Source organism: Erythrolamprus reginae, chromosome 2 (assembly GCF_031021105.1).
Source record: "Erythrolamprus reginae isolate rEryReg1 chromosome 2, rEryReg1.hap1, whole genome shotgun sequence".
Classification (NCBI taxonomy): Eukaryota; Metazoa; Chordata; class Lepidosauria; order Squamata; family Dipsadidae; genus Erythrolamprus; species Erythrolamprus reginae.
The window spans coordinates 40,813,043-40,840,912 of record NC_091951.1 but is presented as its reverse complement, the minus strand read 5'-3'; the positions used below and the strand labels follow the sequence as shown (position 1 = coordinate 40,840,912).

The 27,870-nt window shown below is 40.3% G+C and overlaps 2 protein-coding genes across 3 annotated transcripts; one reads left to right on the top strand and one right to left on the bottom strand.

The window, feature by feature from the left end:
• Positions 1-1,640: 1,640 nt before the first annotated feature.
• Positions 1,641-2,579, bottom strand: LOC139158384 (olfactory receptor 2G3-like). The gene has a single exon (XM_070735689.1). It carries the CDS (start codon positions 2,577-2,579, stop codon positions 1,641-1,643), a length of 939 nt encoding a protein of 312 aa, XP_070591790.1.
• Positions 2,580-16,191: 13,612 nt separating this feature from the next.
• Positions 16,192-26,813, top strand: POLR1H (RNA polymerase I subunit H). Of its 2 annotated transcripts, none has more exons than XM_070735687.1 (5): positions 16,192-16,302; positions 17,551-17,703; positions 19,766-19,863; positions 23,981-24,086; positions 26,352-26,813. In XM_070735687.1, exons 2-5 carry the CDS (start codon positions 17,574-17,576, stop codon positions 26,582-26,584), a joined length of 567 nt encoding a protein of 188 aa, XP_070591788.1. In that variant the 5' UTR covers positions 16,192-16,302; positions 17,551-17,573; the 3' UTR covers positions 26,585-26,813. The 2 variants fall into 2 exon arrangements, with proteins under 2 accessions (XP_070591788.1, XP_070591789.1); XM_070735688.1 differs by having other exon boundaries at positions 16,196-16,302; positions 23,981-24,090.
• The last annotated feature ends 1,057 nt before the right edge of the window (positions 26,814-27,870 follow it).

Sequence of the window (27,870 nt, the reverse complement as noted above, 5' to 3'; positions counted from 1 at the left end):
TTAGGGAGAAAACCATTTGAATCAAGGTCATATTCAGTGAATTACAAATCCAACCAAATATTGCCTCAACTTCGCTAGTAGATGTCCCCAGCATACGATCTCACAATTAATTTCAATTCCTTTAACGTCTTTTAAAGTCTTTTAAATTTAAATTCTGAGTCTCAAAAAAATCAAATTTTAACTCCAAATTTCCAAAAGCAAAGCAAATTATATGGTTCTTGTGTTTTACTTAGTTTTTGAAATCCATTTAATGTTGGTTAAACAATCCATTAGTAGTATGGCCACTTCCACGCTTCTGCTTTAGCTTAACTTCCAAAGAAAAATTTATAAGTTCAGTATCAAGGAATTCGGTATAATAGCTCACCTTTTCTTCCAGATTCTCTTTCTCCTCAACCTCCAGCACAAGAATTTATGTTTCTTCTCCTTCCAGATGACATTTATTTCTCTCTTTCTAGTACATAGTCGCCATGACTATGGCAACTGAGGTTGTTTCAGTCCACTGCCATTCAAGATCAGAAGCCAGTCCCCCACGGGCTATGCTGACTTCAAAAATTGTGGGCAATTAGGACCCCTTCTTCACCTCCCCTTCAGAGAGGTTCCGGGCCGATCCGACAGGAATCGGCACCCTGAAACAGTGGGGATTTGGCATCCCCCCACAGAAGCGCAAGGGATGCCGTCTTGTTGCAGCACTGACCATGCGCCCGTCCCCCCCAGCTAGCAGTTAGCTGAAGTAGTCTGCAGGGCTACACTCTAACCACTGCACGACCCAGGGCTCTTGCACCCCAGTCAGTGTCTTGGGGTGGAGCATCTCCTGATATTCCTCTCACTGCCTCCATGGCTACTTGCTGCTTTTTTACTTTTTAAAATTTTGTTTATTTTGTCACGAACATTATATCCATACACATACCATAATATCAAAACATTACACTTATACATTTATTCAAAATACCATAAACAATGTATTCTAAATTTGTACCTTTTATACTTTTATCTCCTGTCAGTTTTCCATCTATATTTTATATTACTCCCCTCCCACTATCTTCCTCTCTTCCCCCTACCATTTTTCTCTCTCTGTGTGTCTTGCTTACTTCCCTCTTTCCTCTTTCCTCTTCCTTTCTACTTCCTCTTCCTCCCTCTTGTTCTTCCCTGAGTACTTTTCATCCTAATCCTTTACGTGATTATCAGACAAGCAACCCAAGAGTCTGATTTCATTCCAACATTGGTGCTATTCTTAAACTTACAGCTTCCCTTTATCCAGATTTAAATATATAATATATTCTTCTAAGTATACATATTAACTAATGCTACCTCCTTATCTCCTATTTTGGTCACCTGAGTCTAGCCATTTAATTTTCAAATTTCTTTCTAATTATTCACCATTGCTTATCTTCCAAACATATTCATTAGCACTTGTACTTTTTAATTTAGGCCATACTCTTAGCCGGAGTCATTTTTATGGGCATAGATAGATATCAGAGATGCCTCTCCTGCTAGAAGCAGGAGGGGAGACAGCACGAGGGAAGGAGAGAATGTTTATTATGAAAAAGAGAAAGCAAAGAAAATACAATGAGAAGCACCATAAGAATAACAAATAACAAGCATTATTCTTGAATATTGAAGTTCTGCTTCCATCCATGGGTTTAGCTCTTCTTCATTAGCCTTCGGAGAGCCTTGTGTACTTCTTTGTTCCTCAGAGTGTAGATCAGTGGGTTAAGCATGGTGTTCACAAAGGTATAGAAAAGAGACGTTAGCTTGACTTCATCCTGGGAGGAGGTGGAGCGAGGCTGCAGATAACTGAAGATGGCTGTGCCATAGAAGATCCAGACCACCATCAAGTGTGAGAAACAAGTGTTGAAGGCCTTCTTCCTGCCCTCAGCTGAACGGATCCTCAGCACAGCAACTGCTATGTAGCCGTAAGAGACCATGATGAGACTAACTGGTATTAGGAGATACACTGTGCTAGTAGAAAGTATCACAATTTCATTAAGTGTAGTGTCAACGCAAGCCAATTTAACCAAGGCAGGGAGCTCACAAAAAAAATGATCTATCTGATTTCGCCCACACAGGGGAAGCCTAAGAATTATCACAGTATGAACTAGCGAGATGCTGAAGCCACTTATCCAGCAGACGGCTGCCATTGTGAAACACAGAAAATGGGTCATAATGGTAGTGTAGCGCAGGGGATGACAGATGGCGGCATAGCGATCATAGGCCATGACAGCTAGCAAAGTACACTCCGTGGCACCCAGAGCAAGGGAGATGTACAGCTCAGCCACACAGGCACCATAAGATATAGTCTTGCTTTTTCTCCAGAAATTTACCAGCATGTGAGGCCCAAGGCTGGTGGTGAAGCAGAGGTCAAGGAAGGAAAGATGGCTGAGGAAGAAATACATGGGGGTATGGAGGCCTGGATCTAGTCTTGATACCACAATGATGGTTGTGTTGCCCAAGAGTACCATCAAATAGCAGACAAGAACAAGGGCAAAGAGTAACATCTCCAACCGTGGCCGGTCAGCCACTCCCAGTAAGATGAATTCTCCTTGGTAGCTTTGGTTTCCCCATAAGATTTCCCTGTTCATTGTCTATACACATTAGCACAAATAATGACACACTAAGGAATCTGGTTCTAGCAACTGACAGCAACCCAGCATGATCAATCGATTCCCATATTTGAAGTGGGAATTTTGTCCCCAGTCATCGGGATTAAATTTAATTAATGCACTCTCTGAAAATGATTGGCAGTCCATATCCATTGACACTGCTTTCTCAACCATCCCATGACTTAACAACCACAAGGCAATTATATAGTGTATGGATAGAAATTTAAAGGTTTACTCCATTTACTTTTTTGCTTATTGCTTGCTCTTTATCGAAAAGATAGCGAATATAAGGTCATTCCTGACAGTTGCTACACATATAAATAATCCATATAAATGCTGAACACCAAACCTATCCACAGTCTGCCAGAATGCCTTTTCCAGTCTCAGAATGGATAGGGACAAAAAACCTGATGATTATTTTTAAAGGCTATTTTGAAAGATAAGACTCAAATTCTTAAGATAAGACTCAAGTCATTGTTCTTATGCCTGGGTCTCCCTTATCATAAGATCAGTGGCTTAAAGCAACTTATCCTTTTAAATGCTCTTAAAATTAAAATATAACTACAGTACCCCAGTTTGTGAACTTAAGAATTTCACCAATGAAGGAGACAAAAATGTTTAGCTCATCCGTACTATTTGCAAGATTCTTTCAGTTGCTGTTTTGCCATTATTATTATTATTATTATTATTATTATTATTATAGAAACATAGAAACATAGAAAACTGACGGCAGAAAAAGACCTCTTGGTCCATCTAGTCTGCCCTTTTACTATTTCCTGTATTTTATCTTAGGATGGATATATGTTTATCCCAGGCATGTTTAAATTCAGTTACTGTGGATTTCCCAACCACGTCTGCTGGAAGTTTGTTCCAAGGATCTACTACTCTTTCAGTAAAATAATATTTTCTCATGTTGCCTTTGATCTTTCCCCCAACTAACTTTTATTATTATTATTATTATTATTATTATTATTATTATTATTATTATTATTATTATTATTATTAGCTTTTAAATGATCATCCTGATTGTGCACATTCCCCAACTGCGTAAAGGACTATAATAATATTTACTGTAGATCAGAACTTTCTTTGAAAACAATCTCCTCCGTCCAGGAAAATTAAGAATTGTATTGTATTTATCTCCATTGCTCTTCTCCTGGATACAGTCTGTGAATTGACAGATCGTCAGATACCCATCGTAACACTGAGCAGTGTTGACCTTGTTTGGGACAGGACATAAGAGATTGTCAAGACTGGTTGACTTGGGAGTCCAATTTTGCGCAATGGGGTTGAGATTTCTTGAGATGGTAGGGGATCAAAACCCTAAGTCTGATATACCCTCAAGAATCTACTGTGAAGGCAGAGGGGGTGTAGCCAAGCGTCACAGCGGTACAATGTTCCCCCGTTCTCAGGGAAACCCGAAACTTCTAGCTGCAATGGAATCAAAATCCAAGCAATCGAGCCAGAACCTCTCTGTAGGAGCGGTGACAAGAAGTGATAGGAATCGGTCACCTGAAGGGAAGTGCAGACCCCCTGGGGATGCCGACAGCAGCCTCCCGGACTTCAGCTGAAGAGAGACAACTATGATCGCCATTAGCTGGAGCGGCCACTGCTTGAAGAATTGAAGAAAGGAGAGGAAGTTATCTGGGTGAGATGGTTTTTAAAGGTTTTATTTATTTTTTAATGGAGAGGAAACAGCTGGATATGTGTCTTAAATTTTAAAAGCTTTTCTGAAGATTGGCAGCTGAGAGGGGAAAACAATTTCACCTATTAAACTGCTACATGGCTGGATTTAGTGGCAACGAAAAGCCGAAGAAAGAGGCTTGGATAAAACAAAGGCAGGAGATGAGCCATGGAGTTTCATTTTTGATGAAATGGACAGGGAATTTTGGTTATACTATAGAACTGGGTAAATGGCAACAGCTTTTTGGAAAGAAATTATAAATTGACAATGGCAACAATATATATATGTCACATGTTTTTTTGCTGAATTTGAAAATTAAGGGGGATTAGCATAGATCTATTTCAGCCTTATTTTGGCCTCATCAGCTAGCCATACCCTCACTGGGACTTGAACCTGCAATATTTGCCTTGTAAGGAAGAGAATTAACCTCTAGGCTACAGTATCCAATCCCTTCAGCTCTGCACCAGGGAAGGGTTACATATTTTTGTGTCAAATCACCCTGGTGTATTGAAGGAACATCACAGCTCCTTTTTTTGCCTCTCGGCCCAACCCATAATTTGAAACTCAGCAACTTAGAATTAAGGAGAAATTTTCTGACAGTTAGAACAATTGATCAGTGGAACAGCTTGCCTCCAGGAGTTGTGAATGCTCCAACATTGGAAGTTTTTAAGAAGATGTTGGATAAGCATCTGTGTGAAGTAGTGTAGGGTTTCCTGCCTAAACAGGGGGTTGGACTAGAAGACCTCCAAGGTCCCTTCCAACTCTGTTGTTGTTGTTATTGTTATTATTATTGTTGTTGTTGTTATTATTATTATTATTATATACACTAAAACTCTGTGAGCCAATCACATCCTTCGTTTCCATTTCCAAGACACCATTATCTGTCTTGTACCCATAGGTTTTTCTAGAAGCCTCTTTCAAGTTTCTAATATACTGTAACAATGAAACAATCCCCATTAGGTCTGTTCTGCTGGATCTTCTCCCCACCTGCAACCCATTTATTCCTTTATTCATTTATTTAATCATATTTATACCCCACTAAAATCTGGAGCCTCGGAGATAGGAACAAATACACTTGCTGAAGTGCTTCCTTCTCCTTCACTGGAACAGAAAGGAACTGTGTGTGAGTGAGATAGAGTCACTCAGAAAACATCTCTTACTAAAGATGTGTTTGAACCTGGATCTTTGAACCCAAGTTTGTCTCTTGGACAAAGACAAAAGACTGAACCAAAGCTTTCCAGGAAGCCTCCAATGCCTATGGGGGTGGGTGGGTGGTTATAAATCTTGGGGCCATTTTTTTCATTTTTAAATTAGTATATTATTCTGTCTATGTATGTTGAAGGTATAGATATAACATTTCCATCTAATATTCCATGCAAGACTGCTACAAGTCTCCATTTTTTCGTATAAATGTAGCATAATAGAAAGATGTGGAAATTCATAAGGATTTAGCTTGGCTTCTTTCTTGAAACTGCAACAGCAGAAAAATGGATGTTGCTTGACAAGTGATGCATCATTATAGCTAATCAAACTTTAGTTTTTCATGTAGAAACTAAGACTAAGATATACAGTAGATCAAATGCATCTGTTGTGAGCCGCCCCGAGTCTTCGGAGAGGGGCGGCATACAAATCTAATAAATAATAAATAAATAATAATAATAATAATAGTTTAATCAGTGTGAAGACTGGCAATGTACTGTGCAGATGCCTTAATAGTATTTTATGTTTTGGCTGAAAGAACATCTAATTCTGCATGATAACCCTTGTCATCTTTAATAAAAAAGAAAATACCTTAAGCTAAAATGGAAAAACAGTTCTGAGGTTAATAAATATGGGCAAGCAATTTATACCGAGGAAATGTTGGAACTGTATTGTATGAAATGTATTATATTCCAATTGTATGAAATAGATGTGTGGATCAGGTTCAGCTATGATCAATTTCTCATTAACCCTTCAGTTTGTCCCTTTCCAATTTGATACAGCTTTCTCATTCAGGTCTAAATTATTTTTTAAAAATACACATTTTAGTATTTTTTATACTTGCAGTTCTGTCCTCCTGTTCTATAGCTTTCCATCATGCAATTATTACTGTTCACATTTTTTCAAAATATATATTCCTATACAAGTTTCCCCTTAAAACTGATATTTATATAAATATTATTATTATTATTATTATTATTATTATTATTATTATTATTATTATTAATTAGATTTGTATGCCGCCCCTCTCCGTAGACTCGGAGCATGCCTGTGTGTGTGAATGTATGTATGTATGTATGTATGTATGTATGTATGTATGTATGTATGTAGTTACAAACCACTTCACAGTTTGTGGATTTCATTATGTAGCTCCCTTTCATTTTGTATATTAATTTGAGATGAGTATTTCCCAAATCAATACAAATTAAACAAACATCTTCTTTATTTTTAGGACTCCTACCAAGGATTGTCAGGAAATATATCTAATATAAAGTGACATTTCATGATGAACAGATACATTCAACAATCATCTTAGCAACTTTGAGTGGATCTTAGCAGTGATTGGGACATAGGCCTCTGACTGAAGAACTAGAATGTTGAATGAACTTGGCTATAAGTGATGAATATTTATATGTGACACACAGTATTTCATGATCAAATGAAACAATCCAAAACATTCAAGGGAGTTCTAAACAGAATAAAATCTATATCTTCACCTTGGCTCTTCCAGATCACTGGTGATTCAGAACATTTGCAGATATCTCACAAACACATACCGTAATATTCTACCTGATAAGAGGAGAAGTGAAGCAGGAGGGTAGAGTCATAGAATCATAGAACTGGAAGGAGGTCTTTTCATCCAACCTCCTTGTCTTTTTTCCATCCTAGACAAGCAATTGTCCAATTTGTTCTTCAAAACCTCCAGCAACTGAGCACTCCCAACTTCAGGGAGTCATTGATTCATTGTTCTCATTGTCAAATTTTATAAATATTTTCAAGGACAAAGAGGAGGAAGAAGATTATTCCTGCTCATCTCTAACCACTTGGTGAAAGTTGTTGTAATGTTGTCACAGACTCTGATGGGACAATTAGGAGCAAACAAGAAATCACTCCCCAGAGTCCAGCAAATCTCAAGAAGAGCTCCTTTTCTTTTGCAAAGCTTACGTAAGAAGAGATAGATAATATCAGAGAAGTGGTAGGAACAAAGATCCTGCAGTGGAAGCAAAAACCCTGCAAATGTTTAGCCTCGGTCACAGAGGAGGATTTCTCAAATGGCATCAGAAAATTGTATTTGCTACTTGCAGGAATATTATGAGGTGATAGGTTTGTATGCACCCAAGGTGCTATGTCAACAATTGTAAACAAAACCCTCCATAAACATTTTAATTGGTCTCTTATTTTTGTATTAAATTAAATGGATAGCACACTTTTAGAAGCATATTGACACAGTAATTCAAAAGATGGTGCAAGAAATTGAAGGCAAGCTAAAGGAATTTGGTTGTTCAGCTAAGATAGCTAAGCTAATTATTTGCTTATCTTCCAAACATATTCATTATCTCTTATTCTTCTTCATTATAGGCCATTCTCTTCCCTTTCCTCAATTTATATCTTAACTATGTTTTAAAAATGTTCATTCTGCCATTACTGAGTGCCCTAAATTTCTAATATCTTTTCCATGTTTTGTATCTTCTTTCCAACTTTATTTTCTTTCAACAAATTCTTGTCTTATCTCTACACTTCCATCCATTGGTTAATAACATTCTAGAACCCCCACAATAAAAAATCCCATTCCTCAATAATATAATCTTATATAGAGACCTTTAAAGATAATAAGTACAGTGTTCCCTCGATTTTCGCGGGTTCGAACTTCGCAAATAACATACCACGGTTTTTCAAAAAATATTAATTAAAAAATACTTCACGTTTTTTTTCTATACCACAGTTTTTCCCACCCGATGACGTCATATGTCATCGCCAAACTAATAATTTTTGAAAATAAATAACAAAAAAAATAATTATTGTTAATAAATAATTATGTTTATAAATATCAGGATCACTAAGTGTCTTATTCAATGGTGAGTACCAGTAATAATGGTGAGTAAATGGTTGTTAAGGGAATGGGAAATGGTAATTTAGGGGTTTAAAGTCTTAAGGGATGGCTTGTGATACTGTCCATAGCCAAAAATGGTGTATTTACTTCCGCATCTCTACTTCGCGGAAATTCGACTTTCGCGGGTGGTCTGGGAACGTATCCCCGGCGAAAATCGAGGGAACACTATATACAAATCTTATAATATTCCAACACTATCAATAATTATCTGAATCCTTTTCAACATTAAATCAAATGTATGAATTATACAAAACTTATACAGAAACATGTCTTATAGAGTCTGGTGGTCGTTATTCAAACTTTATATCCTTCCAACAATTAGCCTACTGTAATCTAAATAATTTCTCTTCTTATCTTTGTTCATCACACTTTTTTTCAAACCAACATGTAAATTATATAAATAAAGACCTTTAAAAATAATAATTTTGCAAATCTTATAATATTCCATTAATATCTGTCAGAATCTTTTTCAACATTAAATCAAATTTGTAACTTATGCCAATCCTACAACAATCCTATAACAAATGTTATAAAAGGCATAAAAAATTAATTCAAGCCAACATGTTACTTATAAAAAACCTCTTAACAAGATAATTATGTTTATTAATTGTACATACAGTACTTATACACAACTAATATTACTAATATGATTAGATATAGCTCAGTAATTCTAAACAAAAATCTTATAACATTGAACCATCAATCATCCACGTTCTTTTGGTCTCTCACAAATTCCACTTCTTATAAATTTTCCTTTTCAAACCCCTTCTCTTAACTTTTTTCTTTTTCTTTCTTTTGTTTTTATGCCAATCATTTCATTTTTTCCAAATTCCTCTTTTTTCCTTTTATATATGTTATTTTCATTATACCTCTTATTTTTAAATTGTTTCCTCTGTCCCCTCTTGCACTTTTCACATCACTGTAAATCCCAGTGGAATCATCAATCTGTTTATTATTTTTGATTCTCTTTTCATTTTTCACATTACTATAAATCCCATATAATCATCAATCTGTTTGTCATTTTCAATTCTCTTTTCATTTTTCTTATTACTGTAGATCCCAATGTAGTCACCAATCTATTTTATCTTTTCTGTTCTCTGTTCATCTGTAGATTCTCCTTGGTTTCCGTTTTTTTAATTTTCATTTCCCATCATTGTATATTCTAAATATTCTTTATAGTCCAGTTTCATTTCTACTTCCTTTTCACCTATGGTTTCTAAAAGACAACTTTTTATATCTTCATAAAAGTATTTAAACATCGCAATCAATTCTTCATAGATACACGCCTCCATGTTATCAAGTTCACAGTTCACAAAGTAAGATTAATTTCATATAATCCCTTTGTATTTCCATCCAATCCAATCCAAAATTCTCTATTTTCTTTCACTAAAACAGTACAACATCAAGCAAAATAACACACTGCTTTAAAGTTCTTTTAAGCTTCTAATTATCTCATGAATAAGGTCAGTTTCCAGCTGTCAGCAAATTCAAAACTTTCCACAATCTTACAATATTTTCTTTTAGCCAGCAGAACAGCTATTTAAAAAAATTAATAAGAAACTCTGTATTTTAAATCCACTTGTAACTTATAAAATGTTTTATTCAAATTCTTTTTCTTATTTTTTTCAGTCTCTTTAACTCCCACAAAATCCAATTATAAAATATTCTCAGGCTTGGGCTTTTAAATTTGTTCCTTTAAATCTCTCTATGGTATTTCCAATTGCTAGGTAGCCGCTCATTCCATTTTGAAATCTTTTTTGGTTCCTTTTAAGTTTTAAGCTTTCTTCCTTATCGTTAACTCTGCCAAACACTCACTCAGCTCAATTCTTCTTCACCTCTCCAGCACAAACACTTAGATCTTGTCACCCAGCAATCAACCATCTCTCCGCCCTCCGTCTGCCATCGCCTAGAGCTCCCATTTCACCCATCCCTGCCACCCCTCCTGCTTGGCTAGCATCTCCAGAAGCTGTTGGTGTTGCAGGAGCCAGTCAACGTGCTCTCAGCTTGTTGTTTTCTCCCCTTTCCTGTTCTTGGAAAAATAGCAAAGGGAAGAAACAGCCACTATTCTCCATGCTAAGTTTAAGTGCAAAAGCAGAGAGAAAGAGTCCATGATGCTTTCTGTAAAGGGTTACATAGTTCCTATAATTTTTGATGACTGCAGATAGTAGTTACTATGTGAACAATGAGTGACTTTGAGATGAAACCGGGGGGGGGGGGGAGAGGGAGGGAAGGAGGGAGGAAGGAAGGAAGGAGGAGATAGAGGGGGAGGAAGGGAGGGAGGAAGAGAGAGGGGGGGGAGGGAGAAAGAAAGAAAGAAAGGAGAGAGGGAGTGGGAATGAGAGAAAGGGAAAGAGAGGATGAAAGAGGGAGAAAGAGATGGAGAGAGGGAGGGAAGGGGAAAGATGAGGGATAGAGGAAGGGAGAAAGAGAGAACGAGGGCGAGGGAAGAAAATAGGAGAAGGAGGGGGGACAAAGAGAAGAGATGGGAGAGAGGGAGGTAGAGAGAAAGGGCAAAAGAGAGACATAGGGGAGAGGGAGAGATATACCTATCTCCCATAGAAAACACTGAGCAGCACGAAACCTGAGTAGGTATGTTTGGGAGAGGGTCATGTGACTCAGCAGGGGTGATTGACATTGAGTCGGCCATGCCCACGCAGTCACGTGATCATGAAGCCATGCCCACCCAGTCACATGACCACATAGCTACATCCACAAAATAGGCCATGCCCAGAGAACTGGCAGTAAAAAAATGGAACCCACCCCTGGTGCACAATTATTTGGAAAGGCTCAAAGCAACTTCCTAGAATTCACACATTTCAAATACAGAATGCCCCTTGTAGAGAAATCAGTTCATCATCTCCTGTTTTAGATGAACATGTCTTAGCAACAAAGAATTTAGTGGAATTATTTTTTAAAAACCTTTCAGTTAAACTAACACATATATCAGGAAGAATAAATTAATCTCTGGACAATTGTCTTGGCCTTTGTAGGTTCCTTTGTGGCTTGAAGGCTGTTGGGTTTTTGGGTGTCCCCCCCCTTTCTAATGAAAGTCATACATTCCTGGTGGGCATGATCTCTCTCTGTGGGAGGTGGCCTTTGGGGTTTAATTACCAACTGCCCCCTGAAGAATATGTAGTCTATCCCTAGAAGTTAGACTCTGAGTTTTGATTCTCTAGAGCTCTATAGCAGTTTTCCAAGTTTGTTATTTGCAATATGGAGTTCCAGCAATCAATTTTGCTTCCTTTTGGTTATTTTTTAGAAATATAAAGGCAGGCAATTTGTTGCATATACAGGCAATAAAGGGAGCAAGGTTCAATCGTGCAGAATTGAATGGTCCCTCCATGAAACAGTGCAAATGTTGTGATGAAATAGATGCTCAATCATGATAGGAGTTGCAAGAGAGATCTTCTTCCTTGCTTTTTCTCTTTCATCTTGTCCTTCCTTCCTTCCTTCATTCATTCATTTATTATGTCATTGATTGATTGATTGATTGATTGATTGATTGATTGATTGATTTCTATGCCACCCTTCTCCTGAGATACAGGGCGGCTATGCTTCAGGTGCTTAATTTTCTGACATTCTAAATCCTCACCACCATCTTTCTACCATTGAAGTCCTGCTCCTATTTTCTCCCTGCTTCCCTATGTGTTATACCAGGGTTCCCCGAACTTTTTACACAGGGGGGCCAGTTCACTGTCCCTCAGACTGTTGGAGGGCCGGACTATTAAAAAAAATATAAACAAATCCCTATGCACACTGCACATACCTTATTTTAAAGTAAAAAACAAAATGGGAACGTACTATTTAGAGGGGGGGAAGAAGTCTGAAATCCATATATGTTTATGTTTTGATTTTAATTTTCTTTTGTTAACATCTGACTGGCTATACAAGGTTTTCTTGGCTTATAGAAAAATGTATAAAGAAAGAATAAAGCACTTTGGCATAATGGTTAATAAGTTAGAAATATAATTGGTGTTGTACTTTTTGAAGGAACATTAAGGAGGGAATTTAATTAAAAGAAAATGAATGTAACTGGATGACAAAATTAGAAAAAAAAATTGCAACTTTTTTGATGATTGATATTAGTTACTAACAAAATACTGCGTTTTATTCATGGAAAATTAGATGGTACACTGTGTTGTTTGAATGTATGGTAAGAGAAAAAAAAATCCCCCCCCCAAACAGTCCTTCCTTCCTCTGTCCCTCTATTTTATTCTTCCTTCCTTCCCTCCCTCCCTCCTTCATTCCTCTCCACTTCTCTTTCCCTCCCTCTCTTTCCCTTTTCTTTCTCTCTCTCTTTTCCCTCTCTCTCACAAAAACTTCTATGCCCCGCCATGCGCCTTGGGGGGTAGGAGGTGGGAGGGGCTCTGCCGCGAACGCCCAAATTATCAATCTGTATTTAAAGTACGCTTAATGTTTAACAAAGCCAATGTCTAAAAAACATGAGAGAATTCTTGAAAAATGAGGACTCCAAATAAGGTGGTTTTTTATGAGGGTGTTTTTTTTTATCCCCACAAAACATAGAAACATAGAAGACTGATGGCAGAAAAAGACCTCATGGTCCATCTAGTCTGCCCTTATACTATTTCCTGTATTTTATCTTACAATGGATATATGTTTATCCCAGGCATGTTTAAATTCAGTTACTGTGGATTTACCAAGCACGTCTGCTGGAAGTTTGTTCCAAGGATCTACTACTCTTTCAGTAAAATAATATTTTCTCATGTTGCCTTTGATCTTTCCCCAACTAACTTCAGATTGTGTCCCCTTGTTCTTGTGTTCACTTTCCTATTAAAACACTTCCCTCCTGAACCTTATTTAACCCTTTAACATATTTAAATGTTTCGATCATATCCCCCCTTTTCCTTCTGTCCTCCAGACTATACAGATCGAGTTCATTAAGTCATTCCTGATACGATTTATGCTTAAGACCTTCCACCATTCTTGTAGCCCGTCTTTGGACCCGTTCAATTTTGTCAATATCTTTTTGTAGATGAGGTCTCCAGAACTGAACACAGCACTCCAAATGTGGTCTCACCAGCGCTCTATATAAGGGGATCACAATTTCCCTCTTCCTGCTTGTTATACCTCTAGCTATGCAGCCAAGCATCCTACTTGCTTTTCCTACCGCCCGACCACACTGCTCACCCATTTTGAGACTGTCAGAAATCACTACCCCCAAATCCTTCTCTTCTGAAGTTTTTGCTGTGAAAATATCCTGTGAGAAAGCTTTTTCAACTTAACACATAGCTGAGACCCATCTAATGCGATCACTTATTGTTTCAACGAACAATTCCAATATTAAAAAGTCTAAGCAGGCAGGATGAATGAACTTGAGGGGGTGCATCTCTGTCTCTCTCTCTGCTGAAAAAATGAGACGCCCTGCAAGTCAACCTACAAGAAAGGTGAAGAGGGGGCGAGTCGATAGCTCCGGTGTAGGCACAAGTCTATGCCCGCCCCTTTTCCCCCAGGGTGCCGCTTCTGTGCACAGGTGGCAAGGCCATCCAACCTCTGCTTCTTGTTTCCTGGGGGGGGGGGGTGTGCTTCCTGTTTCTTCCCGGTGGCGGGAAGAATATCGGCAGGAGTGGAGTGGGCAGGGCGTGGTCCCCGGACACAGCCGGAGAAGCCGGGCGGGGCTCAGAGCCCACGGAAGTTTCTCCAGGCCGACAGCAGATCAGCTGTCGGGTGGGAGAAATGGCACCAGCTCTACCACGTGGGATTTGAAAAACCTGCGCACAGTTCGTTTTTGGCCCGCGTGGTCGCGCGACCATACATGCTAGCAGCTAGAGGGAAGAGTGGCCAGGAGCACAGGATATGGGCGCATCCTGTGCTCCTGTCACTCACCCGCGGGCTGGACAAATGGCCGCAGCGGGACGCATGCGGCCCACGGGCCCTAGTTTGGGGACTGCTGTGTTATACAGTATATCTGGTGTTAGAAAAATTTCCCGGAGACCAAGAGAATAAAAGAAAAACCCTTTATTAACAAAAAAAGACATTTTTTGACATTTCATCCTTAATTGATAATAAATCTCCTTGTCTAAAAATCCTTTCCCCCAGTTTTTTCAATAAACATGTTTGTCTAGAATATTTCTTGTATTGCATCACTTTTCAGAGTAACCAGGACAGTCCTGTTATTGGAAACAAGAGTTTTCTATTGTCAAAAAATATGCTACAAAATTCCTTTAATTAAAGTATAGGCCCCTACTTTATCCTTTTTCTGCTTTTATTCTTTCACTACTTATCATTCCTAGCACATTTTTTCTTTCAACATCTTTCAGTGCAAATTAGGTACTCTGGGGTGGAGCTCCATTTTCGCTACCCCACTGCGTCCCCCCCCCAATCCGGTCAGTAGCCCACCCCTGGACATAAGTTTTTTAAAAGTACATCTGAGTTTATGCATGAAATTGTGCCATCCTTTGGAAGAAGTGTGTTAAAACACACTAGACTGCAAATGCAGCACACATCTGTAACTCAAGTATTTTTTTTTCAAACAGCTGTGGGGAGGTTTCCATTTCACTTTTTCAGATTTTATTTATTTTTTATTTATTTATTAGATTTGCACACTCAGGGCGGCTATCCATAATCCTTTTCTACATGAAAAAAAAAAATCCAAACAACAGAGAGAATACACCTAAGTAGCCTTTGGCTATTGATAATGGGGATTTTTAGTTTACTATTTGTAGCAGACCTACTCAAAAGGAATGTCATTCCCATACTATTTTGTATTTTTCATGGAATTCAGAGGGAGATGGGGGGTTAAGAAATAAGGAAAAAGAAACAAACGAACCAAGAAATAATTTGCACTATATTGTTCTGTTCATTCCTATGGGGTTCTTTCATTCTAAAGGTATCTATCTAGAAAGCTTAGAACTACGACGCCTGAAACACAACCTAAGTATTGCCCACAAGATCATATGCTGCAACGTCCTGCCTGTTAATGACTACTTCAGCTTCAACTGCAACAACACAAGAGCACGCAACAAATTCAAACTTAATATTAATCGCTCCAAGCTTGACTGTAAAAACTATGACTTTAGCAATCGAGTTGTCGAAGCGTGGAACTCATTATCGGACTCAGTAGTGTCAACCCCTAACCCCCAACATTTCTCCCTTAGACTATCCACGATTGACCTCTCCAAGTTCCTAAGAGGTCAGTAAGGGGCGTACATAAGTGCACTAGTGTGCCTTTCGTCCCCTGTCCAATTGTCTCTCCTTATCTCATATATCATATATATTTTCTTCCTTTCATATATCTTCTCCTCAATTTTTATATCTTTTCTTTATATATACACGGAATACTTCATGTCTATTCTCTTCCATATGTATTGTGTATTGCACAAAATAAATCAATAAATATAAATAAAATCTTTGCAATTGTGCCATTATGCATACTTTCTGAGTCTGACCAATAATATCTTTCGAAAAGTTTCATAGTGTAAATTGTACAATAAGTGGTGTAAATTGCACAATAATTGGTGCGGCATACAACTGTGAAAAATGCAGCATAGGGCATTATCTGCATTGTGGGCTCCAATCTGACCCCTTATCTTCATTTTGTTGCCCCGTTCAACTGTGCCTAGTTTTCAGAGACCGCTTGGGCAAGTCCCTGCATGGGCAATTTTTTTCAGATACTGTACAGTATTTGGTTGGAAACAAACTTTGGAGGTTTATACGTGAATGCAGCCCCGATCGGGCGATTGGGGGTGTGGAGCGCAACTGACCAGAAAACTCATCACGTTAGGAAAAGAGGGTTCTCGTACGGACAGTCTAGCGCTTATTCTTTTTATTTTTCTACTGCTCTTGAAGGGTAGCCGCTCTGCGCTTCCGAGCTTGTCTCCCCAGGAAATCAATTGTGCGTTCTTTCTGAGACTGCACATGGAGTTACATTCAGAAGCCGGCGACAATTGATAAACGGGCAGAGAGCAAAGGTATTGTTATGATTTTTATTATCGATTATATTGATTATTATTATGATTCGAGCGGTTGGATAACTATTGGTCTGATGTGGTGTAGGGTTTCCTGCCCAAGCAGGGCGTCGGACTAGAAAACCTCCAAGGTCCCTTCCAACTCGTCGTCGTTGTTGTTGTTGTTGTTGTTGTTATGTCAATACAACACAGCAAACGAGATCTCTCTGCTGGATTTCGTATTTCATCACCAGTCAAGTGCTTATTATTATTATTATTATTATTATTATTATTATTATTATTATTGTTATCAATCATGAGCTGTGTGTGCCTACACCAGTGTGCCTACCATCCCTGTCCTAATGTACCCTTTTATTTTTATTCGTACTCATTTCATGTATTCAAATCATGTTTATACTATCTAATAGGTGTTTGACAAAATAAATAAATAAAAGGATAAGGGCAAACTAGATGGACCATGAAGTCTTTTTCTGCCGGCAATCTTCTATGTTTCTATGTGTACAGTGATACTTCCACTATTTTCTCCAGTTTTTTTTCTCTACTCTTTATTTATTTTTATTTTTATTTTTTATTTTTTTATTTTGTCAAGTACATATTGGTAGTATACAAAGATACAGTATAGCAATGTTTATATACTGCTCAAAAAATAAAGGGAACACTCAAATAACACATCCTAGATCTGAATGAATGAAATATTCTCATTGAATACTTTGTTCTGTACAAAGTTGAAGTGTACAACAGCAGGTGAAATTGATTATCAATCAGTGTTGCTTCCCAAGTGGACAGTTTGATTTCAGAGAAGTTTGATTTACTTGGAGTTATATTGTGTTAAGTGTTCCCTTTATGTTTTTTTGAGCAGTGTACATGATACTAGTAAGAGAAACATTAGGACACGGGATGGTAGGCACGCTGGTGCACTTATGCCCCAGCATGCATAAGTGTATACATATACAGAAAATATACTCTTTCTGGGTTTAAAGTTATACAGAAAGAGATCTGTCTCTATTTATTTGACAAAGAAGCAGAACCAAAATTAATACTTTTAATATTAGAGCTGATAATGAATGATTGATTAGGGAAAGCGGCTTTTCAATGTAAGATGAAAAAAACATCAGCTTGTCAATCAAGCAAAAGAAGATCAGATATTTCAAGTGGCCCTCTAAAGCTTTTATGTTTAAGAGAGGGACGAGCAATTATTTTAGGATCACTTTTGATTTTTTTGATCATGTGTATGTATTTTTTCCCCTATAGAGCCTCTGCTTTACTTTGTAATTATGGATCAAAGAGGTTCCTGCTTCGAGTCAGAACTAGATTTTTGTCCTGAGTGCGGGACTGTCCTGCCCCTGCCAGGTATCCAGGATGAGGTGGTATGTCCCTGTTGCTCTTTCAACATTGATGTGAAAGGTAAGTTTTTGTTTTTTAAATATATATTTTACATGAGGATTCAAATTCATAGGCATCAAATTCTAAGTATACTTTTCAGTGCTCTTTAATTAGAAGAAAATAGTTATTACTTCTGTCTTTTCTATCTGAGTTCAATCATTTAATACTGTTGGAAGAAATATCCAGGTCCAGTTTCAAGCCAGGAAAAAGGCACTGGAAATAAGATGGTAGCTGATTGGAAAGAAAGGTTCCCTTTATTGTTGAAGCAGAACCACCAATCAAATGTAATTCTGGAACTGCTGACAAAATACCTTCTGGATTCCTATGGGTCATTTAAGGATCTTGGTTGGCTCTATAGGCAAAGGGGAAAATGCAAATCCTAGGTGTTTGAGCTAATGACTATAACTTGTTGCTTGTATCCTTATGATTTATATTAATATTGATTGTTTCCTGATTGCTTATTTGCTATGACAATCATTAAGTGTTATACTTCATGATTCTTGACAAATGTATGTTTTCTTTTATGTACAGTGGTCCCCCGAGTTTCGCAATCTCGATCATTGCGAAACGCTATATCGCGATTTTTCAACCCGGAAGTAAAAACACTATCTGCGCATGCGCGCCCTTTTTTCTATGGCCACGCATGCGTAGATGGCGCCAGGCAGATCAGCTGCTGGGCGGCTTCCCTGGGTCTTCCCCCTCTTGCTGGCGGGAGGGCGAGCGGTGGGCATCAGCGAGGAGTTTGCGTGGGCGGCGGGGAAACCGCAGCGCCGCTTCCCAGCTGAGTCCTGAAGCCAAACGCGGAAGTTCGCTTCAGGACTCAGCTGGGAAGCGGCGCAAACAAACGGCATGGGCGGGCGAAGGGCGGGCGCGCGGGCAGGCAGGCGGCGGACAAGCGGCGGGCGCGGCAGCAGCGAGGAGTTTGCGTGGGCGGCGGGGAAACCCCAGCGCCGCTTCCCAGCTGAGTCCTGAAGCCAAACGCGGAAGTTCGCTTCAGGACTCAGCTGGGAAGCGGCGCGAGCGAACGGCGTGGGCGGGCGAAGGGCGGGCGCGCGGGCAGGCAGGCGGCGGACAAGCGGCGGGCGGACAAGCGGCGGGCGCGGGCAGCAGCGAGGAGTTTGCTTGGGCGGCGGGGAAACCCCAATCTTCGGCTCCTCGCTGCTGCGGCGGAAGTAAAAACACCATCTGCGCATGCGCAGATGGTGTTTTTACTTCCGCACCGCTACTTCGCGAAAAACCGATCATCGCGAGGGGTCCTGGAACGGAACCCTCGCGATAATCGGGGGACCACTGTATACCGAGAGCATATGGACCAAAGACAAATTTCTTGTGTGTCCAATCACACTTGTCCAATAAAGAATTCTGTCCTGTCCTATTCTGTTTTGTTCTATTCTATTATTCTTTGTCAACCTTTGGCTTGATTGTGTTGCTTATTGTGTTGCTTATCTGAAATTCCTGCCTGACCCAGTCTTTCTGAATAGATTACCAGTTCTACATTTCTATAAGATGGCCTCATTAGTTTCTGCTTGGGGCAGGGAAACGGACTGGTTTCTGCCTCCTTTAAGGTTTTTTCCATTTCTCCTTTAGGGGAAATATTCTAGCCTGCCTTTTTAATTACAAATTCCAACAAAATAAGAAAATATAAATGTGACAGTGAGGTTCACGGGAGTTAAATTTCTCCAAAGCACCCATTGCTTGGTTTCCAACCAAGCAACTTAGAACTGAGGAGAAATTTCCTGACAGATCAACTCATCCGTTGAACAGCTTGCCTCCAGCAGTTGTGAATGCTCCAACACTGAAAGTTTTTAAGAAGATGTTTGAATAATTATTTGTCTGAAGCGGTGTAAGTTTGCTGCTTACGCAGAGGGGTAGGAATAGAAGACCTCTAAGGTCCCTTCCAACTTTGTTATTCTATTCTAACATACTTCTGAAATCTTGCCTTGGAAAATTGCAGAGTCTTATCTGAGCAATTGCCAGGAGTAAAAATCAACTTTAAAACACAAAAATAAAACAGAAGATATTGACCAGCTTGAATTAATGAGCACGTTAATCATTCTTCATACATTTTTTTTTCTTTGCATAGAATTTGAAAAGAGAGTCATCTGTACATCTGTCACATTCAACAAAATAGATTCTTTTTCTTTGGCTGCCGAAGAGGGAAAAGAAGTTAAGGGTCCTCTGGTAAGTGAATGAGAAGCCTAGTTTATTGGTTCCATTAAGCATCGTAGGAATGACAGTGTCAATAGTCAAATAATGTAAACTGTATAATTTGTGACAGTTTGCTTTATTTGCATAATTACATCATCCTTGCATATAATAATAATAATAATAATAATAATAATAATAATATTTTTTTATTTTAATATTAAATTTATTAATTTATTAGATTTGTATGCTGCCCCGCTCCACAGACTCTGGGTCAGCCTGTGCTGACATGGGAAATAACAGACTCTGCTGTGCCCCCATCAAACATTTAAAATAGGCTTTGACTATATTTTCAGGTAACAATTTTAGAAATAGTCGATCAATCTGGAGCTGCAGAGAAGGAAAATAAACACAAAAGTGTTCTGTCGGGCTCTCTGGTAGAATCCTCCCAAAAATTCACAGGTACAAATTTCAGACACACACACGTTTGAAAATTCAAAACAATGTTCTTTATAAGGAAAAGTCACTTAACCTAAGCCCTCTTTTGGTATAGCAAAGAGCACTCGTCTCCAAACAAACTGGTAATTTGTACAAGTCCCTTATCAGTTCTGTGATACTTAGATTGCAGCTGTGAGGCAATTCCCAGTCCTTCTTCTTTCACAAAGTGAAACACACTTTGCCCTGGTTTAGTTTCAAAGCGGGGGGAAAATCAGCACACAAAAGGTCAAAGTCAGTAAAGCAGTCACGAAACACAAGGATCAGATAATCCTCCACAATGGCCAAACCCACAGGCTGTTATTTATAGCAGCCTCACTAATTACCACAGCCCCACTCAACCACAGGTGGCCTCATTTTCTTTGATAATAATCTCTCAGTTGTTGCTGCCTATGCATCGCTCTCCGCATGCGTGGCTGTATCATTAACTCTTGTTCTGAATCCAAGGAGGAGCTAGATAATTGATCTCCTTCTGAGCTGTCTGCCACGCTCTCCTCCTCCTCCCTGTCACTCATGTCTTCTTGGTCAGAGGAGCCTTCATCAGCAGATTCCACCGGGGGCAAAACAGGCCTGCAGCATGTGGATGTCTCCCCCACATCCACAGTCCTTGGGGCAGGAGCTGGGCCAGAGCTAACCACAACAAAAAGTAGAAATGAATTCCTTTGCAAAGAAGTGAAGTGGGGTTGGCATGTTCACCCATGACGAAAGACTAACTTTGTTCTTAGATTTTTAAAAACTGCATGCAGAATGTTACCCAAGATATAAACCTATATAAGGGCACCTTCAGCCTGTACGCTTGGCAAAGGTCTTACAGGAATAAGTCAATAAAACTTTGCCAGTAGTTCACATTGTGACATTTTATGCTTGCTCTCTTGTGTGCATCTCCTAATACAGTTCTGCTTCCGCTCACGCTCAGTAGATATAATCAGCCTGAAACACCAGGTGCGAAAATGGACAGTCTAACTAAGGAAATAAAAAATAGAAATGAGGAAGAATTTACTAATTGTTGGGACAGGTTTTATGATTGGATGGGAAAAAGGGGAAAAGAAAAAGAGCCAATAAATGGCAGAAAACTTAGAGAATAAAGGTCAGAGCTTTGGTTATAAAAGGGAATAAAAAAGAAAAAAAAATCATTCATTCCATTCATTTATTCATTCATTCATTCGTTCGATTGTTATGCTGCCCTTCTCCTTAGACTCAGGTTGGCTTACAACATGTTAGCAATAGCACTTTTTAACTGAGCCAGCCTATTGCCCCCACAATCGGGGTCCTCATTTTACCCAGGATGGAAGGCTGAGTCAACCTTGACCGGTGATGAGATTTGAACCGCTGACCTTCAGATCTACAATCAGCTTCAGTGGCCTGCAGTACAGCACTCTACCTGCTGCGCCACCCCGGCTCTATACCTGATTAAGATCACTGCTAAGATTTGATGCATATTATATACCGTATTTTTCGCTCTATAAGACGCACCTGCTGATAAGACGCACCTAGTTTTTAGAGGAGGAAAATAGAAAAAAAATATTTTGAGCCAAAAAGTAGGCTAAAATATTTATTACAATAACACTGCCCTAGGGGAATTGGGAAAATATACAAAAAAGCCCCCCTCTCTCTTTCTATCTCTCCCTCTTTCTACCTTTCTTTCTCTTTCTCTCCCTTTCTCTGTCCCTCTCTTTCTTTCTTTCTCTCTGTCCCTCTCTTTCTCTCTGTCCCTCTTTCTTTCTCTCTGTCCCTCTCTTTCTTTCTCTCTGTCCCTCTCTTTCTTTCTCTGTCCCTCTCTTTCTTTCTCTCTGTCCCTCTTTCTTTCTGTCCCTCTCTTTCTTTCTCTCTGTCCCTTTCTTTCTCTCTGTCCCTCTTTCTTTCTCTCTCTTATCTCTCCTTCTCTCACTCACTCTCTTTGTATCTCTCTCTTTCTCTCTCTCCTCTATCTCTCCCTCTTTCTCTCTCCCCCTTTCTATCTCTCCTCTCCCTTTCTCTGTCCCTCTATTTCTTTCTCTCTGTTCTTCTCTTTCTTTCTCTCTGTCCCTCTTTCTTTCTCTCTCTTATCTCTCCTTCTCTCACTCACTCTCTTTGTATCTCTCTCTTTCTCTCTCTCCTTCTCTATCTCTCCCTCTTTCTCCCCCTTTCTATCTCTCCTCTCCCTTTCTCTGACCCTCTCTTTCTTTCTCTCTGTTCTTCTCTTTCTTTCTCTCTGTCCCTCTTTCTTTCTCTCTGTCCCTCTCTTTCTTTCTTTCTCTCTGTCCCTCTCTTTCTTTCTCTCTGTCCCTCTTTCTTTCTCTCTGTCCCTCTCTTTCTTTCTCTCTGTCCCTCTCTTTCTTTCTCTCTGTCCCTCTCTTTCTTTCTCTCTGTCCCTCTTTCTTTCTCTCTGTCCCTCTCTTTCTTTCTCTCTGTCCCTCTTTCTTTCTCTCTCTTATCTCTCCTTCTCTCACTCACTCTCTTTGTATCTCTCTCTTTCTCTCTCTCCTTCTCTATCTCTCCCTCTTTCTCTCTCCCCCTTTCTATCTCTCCTCTTCCTTTCTCTCTCTCTCTTTCTCCCTTATTTTTTCTGTTTTTCTGCTGTGGGCTGTTTAGGGCCCCTCAAACCCTGACGACCTCGCCCCCGGATCCTGGCCGGGACAGGGCAGCTTCCTCTGACAGGCGCCGCGCGGGGCCGAGGGGGCTCAGCAGGAGGTGCAGCGGCGGGCGGAGAGAGGGAAGGGGGGGCAGCGGCGTCCCTCCTGGCCTTGGCGACCCTCCCCACCTCCTGCAAACGCGGCGGGCAGCGGGGGAAGAGCGAAGAGCCGGCTCCGGCGGGCGCGGGGCTTGGCTGGCTGGCGGGGGGAGCGCCGCTGGTGGTGCGAAGGGAGACCCTCCTCCGGGAGGGAGGGGGCCAGGCAGCAGCTAGCCAGCCGAGTTCGCAGCCAAACTTTGCACAGGCGGCGGCCGGCTGCGAGCGACTGGCTGGGTTTTGGGTCTTCGAGACCTCCCCACCTCCTGAAGCGATTCCCGTAGCCTTCCCAAAGGCTCGGAACCGCCAACGCTCCTCCGGTGCCGCTCCGCCTCCTAAACCTGCGGGGTGGAGGCGTCCCCCGGCCCAGCACTTCCAGAGGCCGAAAGGCGCGGCTCTCTTCGGGGTTGGGAAGAGGAGAGGCGGCGACAGACAGAGGCGGCGGTCTCCAGATGAGTATATCGCCGCCCCCCCCCCTCTGCTCCAGTGCCTCCCCCCCCTCCCTGCCTGCATCTTCGCTCCATAAGACGTGGCTGATTTTTCATCCTACTTTGGGAGGAAAAAAACTGCGTCTTATGGAGCGAAAAATACGGTAAATATGACTTGTGTAATAGAAAAGAAGCACTGTTGGAATTGTAGTACAGGCACGTCACAAATTGTCCATTTTTTAAAAATGTCTTATTTGTCTTGCTGCATGTGTTTTGTTTATTATACTGTAAATAAAGTTTATTTTAATTAAAAAAAAATTCCAAAAAAAGATGGCAGCACCCATGGACCAGCACCAACCAAACCGGATCTGTGACACCATTGTGACATCAGCGGGTTGCTACCGTTTTGGGCGATTCGGTTTGAACCAGGAGAAATAAGTCCTCAATTGCATCTTAAGGATTCTGCTGTGCCAGCATCAGAAGGTTTACTGAACGTTTATTTGGTTCATTTCAATCTTTTCAGATTGACAGAAAATGTCCTCAGTGTGGGCATGAGGGCATGGCCTACCATACTCGACAGATGAGATCTGCGGATGAAGGGCAGACGGTTTTCTACACCTGCATCCAATGCAAGTAAGAGATTGGATATTGCTCCTCTCCATCTGCTTATGATGATGACGACGTGTTTTATGTTGGGTCGCATTTCTTTTGTCCCAGTTGTATTGTTTGCTTGTTATAGGACTCAACATTAACATAGAAACATAGAAGATTGACGACACAAAAAGACCTCATGGTCCATCTAGTCTGTCCTTGTACTATTTCCTGTATTTTATCTTAGGATGGATTTATGTTTATCCCAGGCATGTTTAAATTCAGTGACTGTGGATTTACCAACCACGTCTGCTGGAAGTTTGTTCCAAGGATCTACTACTCTTTCAGTAAAATAATATCACGTTGCTTCTGATCTTTCCCCCAACTAACCTCAGATTGTGCCCCCTTGTTCTTGTGTTCACTTTCCTATTAAAAACGCTTCCCTCCTGAGCCTATTTAACCATTTAACATTTAAATAGTTTGATCATGTCCCCCCTTTTCCTTCTGTCCTCCAGACTATACAGATTGAGTTCATTAAATCGTTCCTGATAAGTTTTATGCTTAAGACCTTCCACCATTTTTGTAGCCCGTCTTTGAACCCGTTCAATTTTATCAATATCTTTGTAGGTGAGGTCTCCAGAACTGAACACAGTATTAGAACTGAACACAGTATTAGAACTGAACACAGTATTATCCCTTAAGACTGTAAACAATTTAGGGTTTATGTATTTTACTATTTTTATTCAGGGTTTATCTAAATCTATACAAGTCTCCCTAAGAATATGAAACCGTGTTTTCTGGTCCACCAGCAGAAGCTGTGATTGTGGTACTAAAGGCAGAGATTTTTCTGTGGTAGCCTCACACCCAACGATACTCTGCAATAGAAATATATCTCAGTTCCAGGAGGACTTTAAAGATTTGATTTAATGGACAATGCATTTTAGCACATGTGTAGTCCTCACTTAATGACAGTTAAACAGCCCTAAAGCATAATATCATGCGACCATGATGACCCTTAGGGTTGGAGATTCCAGCACTCTTTATTGCTATCGTTAAGCAAATCACTGCAGGTTATATAGCAGGAGTTTCAAGACTTTGCCATTTGCAACCTCCTGCTGGCTTGCTCATTGACTATGCTAGTAGGAAGCCAGCAAAGAAGGCTGCAAATGATGATCAGATGACTGTGGGATGCTGTGACGTCATAATTTGAGCTAAGCACCAAGTCACACATTTGCAGCACCATGTTAGAAAAACCACATACACTGCAAGTATGGTGACTGATCATAACTACCACTCTTGTTTATCACCAATACACATCTGGAGATATTGTCAAAGGTAAGGAGGATACCATTTGATGATGGCTCCATTTTTTACTGCAGAATGGATCTCAGATGAGTCTTCATTGCCTTGCCTATTCTGCTTCTGAAATCTGTTTGTTTGTTTGTTTATTGATTGATTGATTGATTGTTAGAGTTGGAAGGGACCATGCGGGTCATCAAGTCCAACCCCCTGCCTAAGCAGGAACCCTATAGCATCCTAGCCAAAGGGCAGTCCAATTTCCTCTTAAAAATGTCCAGAGTATTGGAGTTCACAACGTCCGCTGGTAGGTTGATCGTTCTGACCATCAGGAAGTTCTTCCTTATTTCCAGGTTGAATCTCTCCTTGGTCAGCTTCCAGCCGTTGTTCCTCGTCCGGCCCTCCGGTGCCCTGGAGAATAAAGTGATCCCCTCCTCTCTGTGGCAACTCCTCGTATACTTGTAGACTGCTATCATGTCCGCTCTGGCCCTCCTTTTCTCTAGGCTATCCATGCCCAGTTCCCGCAGCCTCTCTTCGTAAGTCTTGGTTTCTAGACCCCTGATCATTTTGGTTGCTCCTTTCTGCACCTTCTCCAGAGTTTCAATGTCTTTTTTGAAGTGTGGTGATCATCTAACTTGTCCGGTTATCTAGATTATAAAGCAAGTGGGAGAGTTGTACCGATGTTACAACATTAATCGCTGCCTGTAAAATGACTGCACGTGAGTCATTCATTGATCCAACATGTTTTTAATCCGGTGACAGCAATTCCATGGACCTATAATACAACTGGAAGTTTTTAAGCAGATGTTGGATAACCATCTGTTTGAAGTAGTGTAGGGTTCCCTGCCTAAGCAGGAGTTGGACTACAAGACCTCCAAGATCCCTTCCAACTCTGTTGTTGTTGTTGTTGTTGTTGTTGTTGTTGTTGTTATTATTATTATTATTATTATTATTATTATTATTATTATTATTATTATTATTCACGCTATTCATTCTTTAAATTCTAGGTTCCAGGAAAAAGAAGATTCTTGATCACGTTTGCCAAAATACATGGAAGATAATACTTAAAATTCCCAGCATGACAGAATTATTTTTGGCTTTTTATGAAGAGACATTCTTACATGCTTTTAGAAGCATGTTGTTTGAATTGGATGGTTGGCAGCTGGTGACCGATTGCACAGTTCGAATGGAAATGGAAATGGTGAAAACAGGACCCGACAAATGGCCTTGTAGAACTTGAAATCTGTTTGAAATTTGTCAACTGTTTTGATCAGTGAAAGAAGAGTAATCAAAACACGCTGAGTTCAAGTTTCTCTTTATTGCTGCTGTGATGTGTATTTATTTCTCTATAAATTCATCTTTTTATTGAATTGTACTGGTTCCTCCTGCTACTATAAGTTTCTGAGTTTTTCACAGGACAAGAAAAATATTTCACTCTCCTTCGAATACATTATGGTTTTATTCACGCAGCTCTGAATTCTATTTCAAATGGCATAAGAGGAGTCTGTGTGGGTGGTTGCTTGAGCAATGCAATTGTATGAATTCCTGGTAATTCTATATTTTACAAAATTGTCTAATTCTTCTGCTATGTGGCTCTTTGGGAAGTTGATGTGACACTGCATTAGCAAGTAAGTGGTCGTGATAGGAATAATTTGCAATCTTTCTTGTGTTCCTTTTGACCCTGCCACCAGACATTATGAAGAAGCTATGCAAATAATTCTGATTTTTGTTAATGTGGGTCTCAACACTGCTTTCCCTTCAAAAAGACGGGGCTGCTTCTGTAGTTTTTAGATATTGTACTAACTATAGACGAAAGGGAGGCACTATTCAATCACTTTTGCCTTTGGAGTCTCCATCAGTGGTAAAAAAAAAATTACTAACGGTTCTGTGGGTGTGGCGTGGCGTGGTGTGGTTTGGTGGGCATGGCAAGAGAAGGATATTGCGAAATCTCCATTCCCTCTCCACTCCTGGGGAAGGATACTGCAAAATCCCCATTCCCTCTCCACTCCTGGGGGAAGGATACTGCAAAATCTCCATTCCCTCTCCCCTCATGGGGGAAGGATATTGCAAAATCCCCATTCCCTCTCCACTCCTGGGGGAAAGATACTGCAAAATCCCCATTCCCTCTCCACTCCTGGGGGAAGGATACTGCAAAATCCCCATTCCCTCTCTACTCCTGGGGGAAGGATACTGCAAAATCCCCATTCCCCCTCCACTCCTGGGGGAAGGATACTGCAAAATCCCCATTCCCTCTCAACTCCTGGGGGAAAGATACTGCAAAATCCCCATTCCCTCTCCACTCCTGGGGGAAGGATACTGCAAAATCCCCATTCCCTCTCTACTGGGGGAAGGATACTGCAAAATCCCCATTCCCTCTCTACTCCTGGGGGAAGGATACTGCAAAATCCCCATTCCCCCTCCACTCCTGGGGGAAGGATACTGCAAAATCCCCATTCCCTCTCAACTCCTGGGGGAAAGATACTGCAAAATCCCCATTCCCTCTCTACTCCTGGGGGAAGGATATTG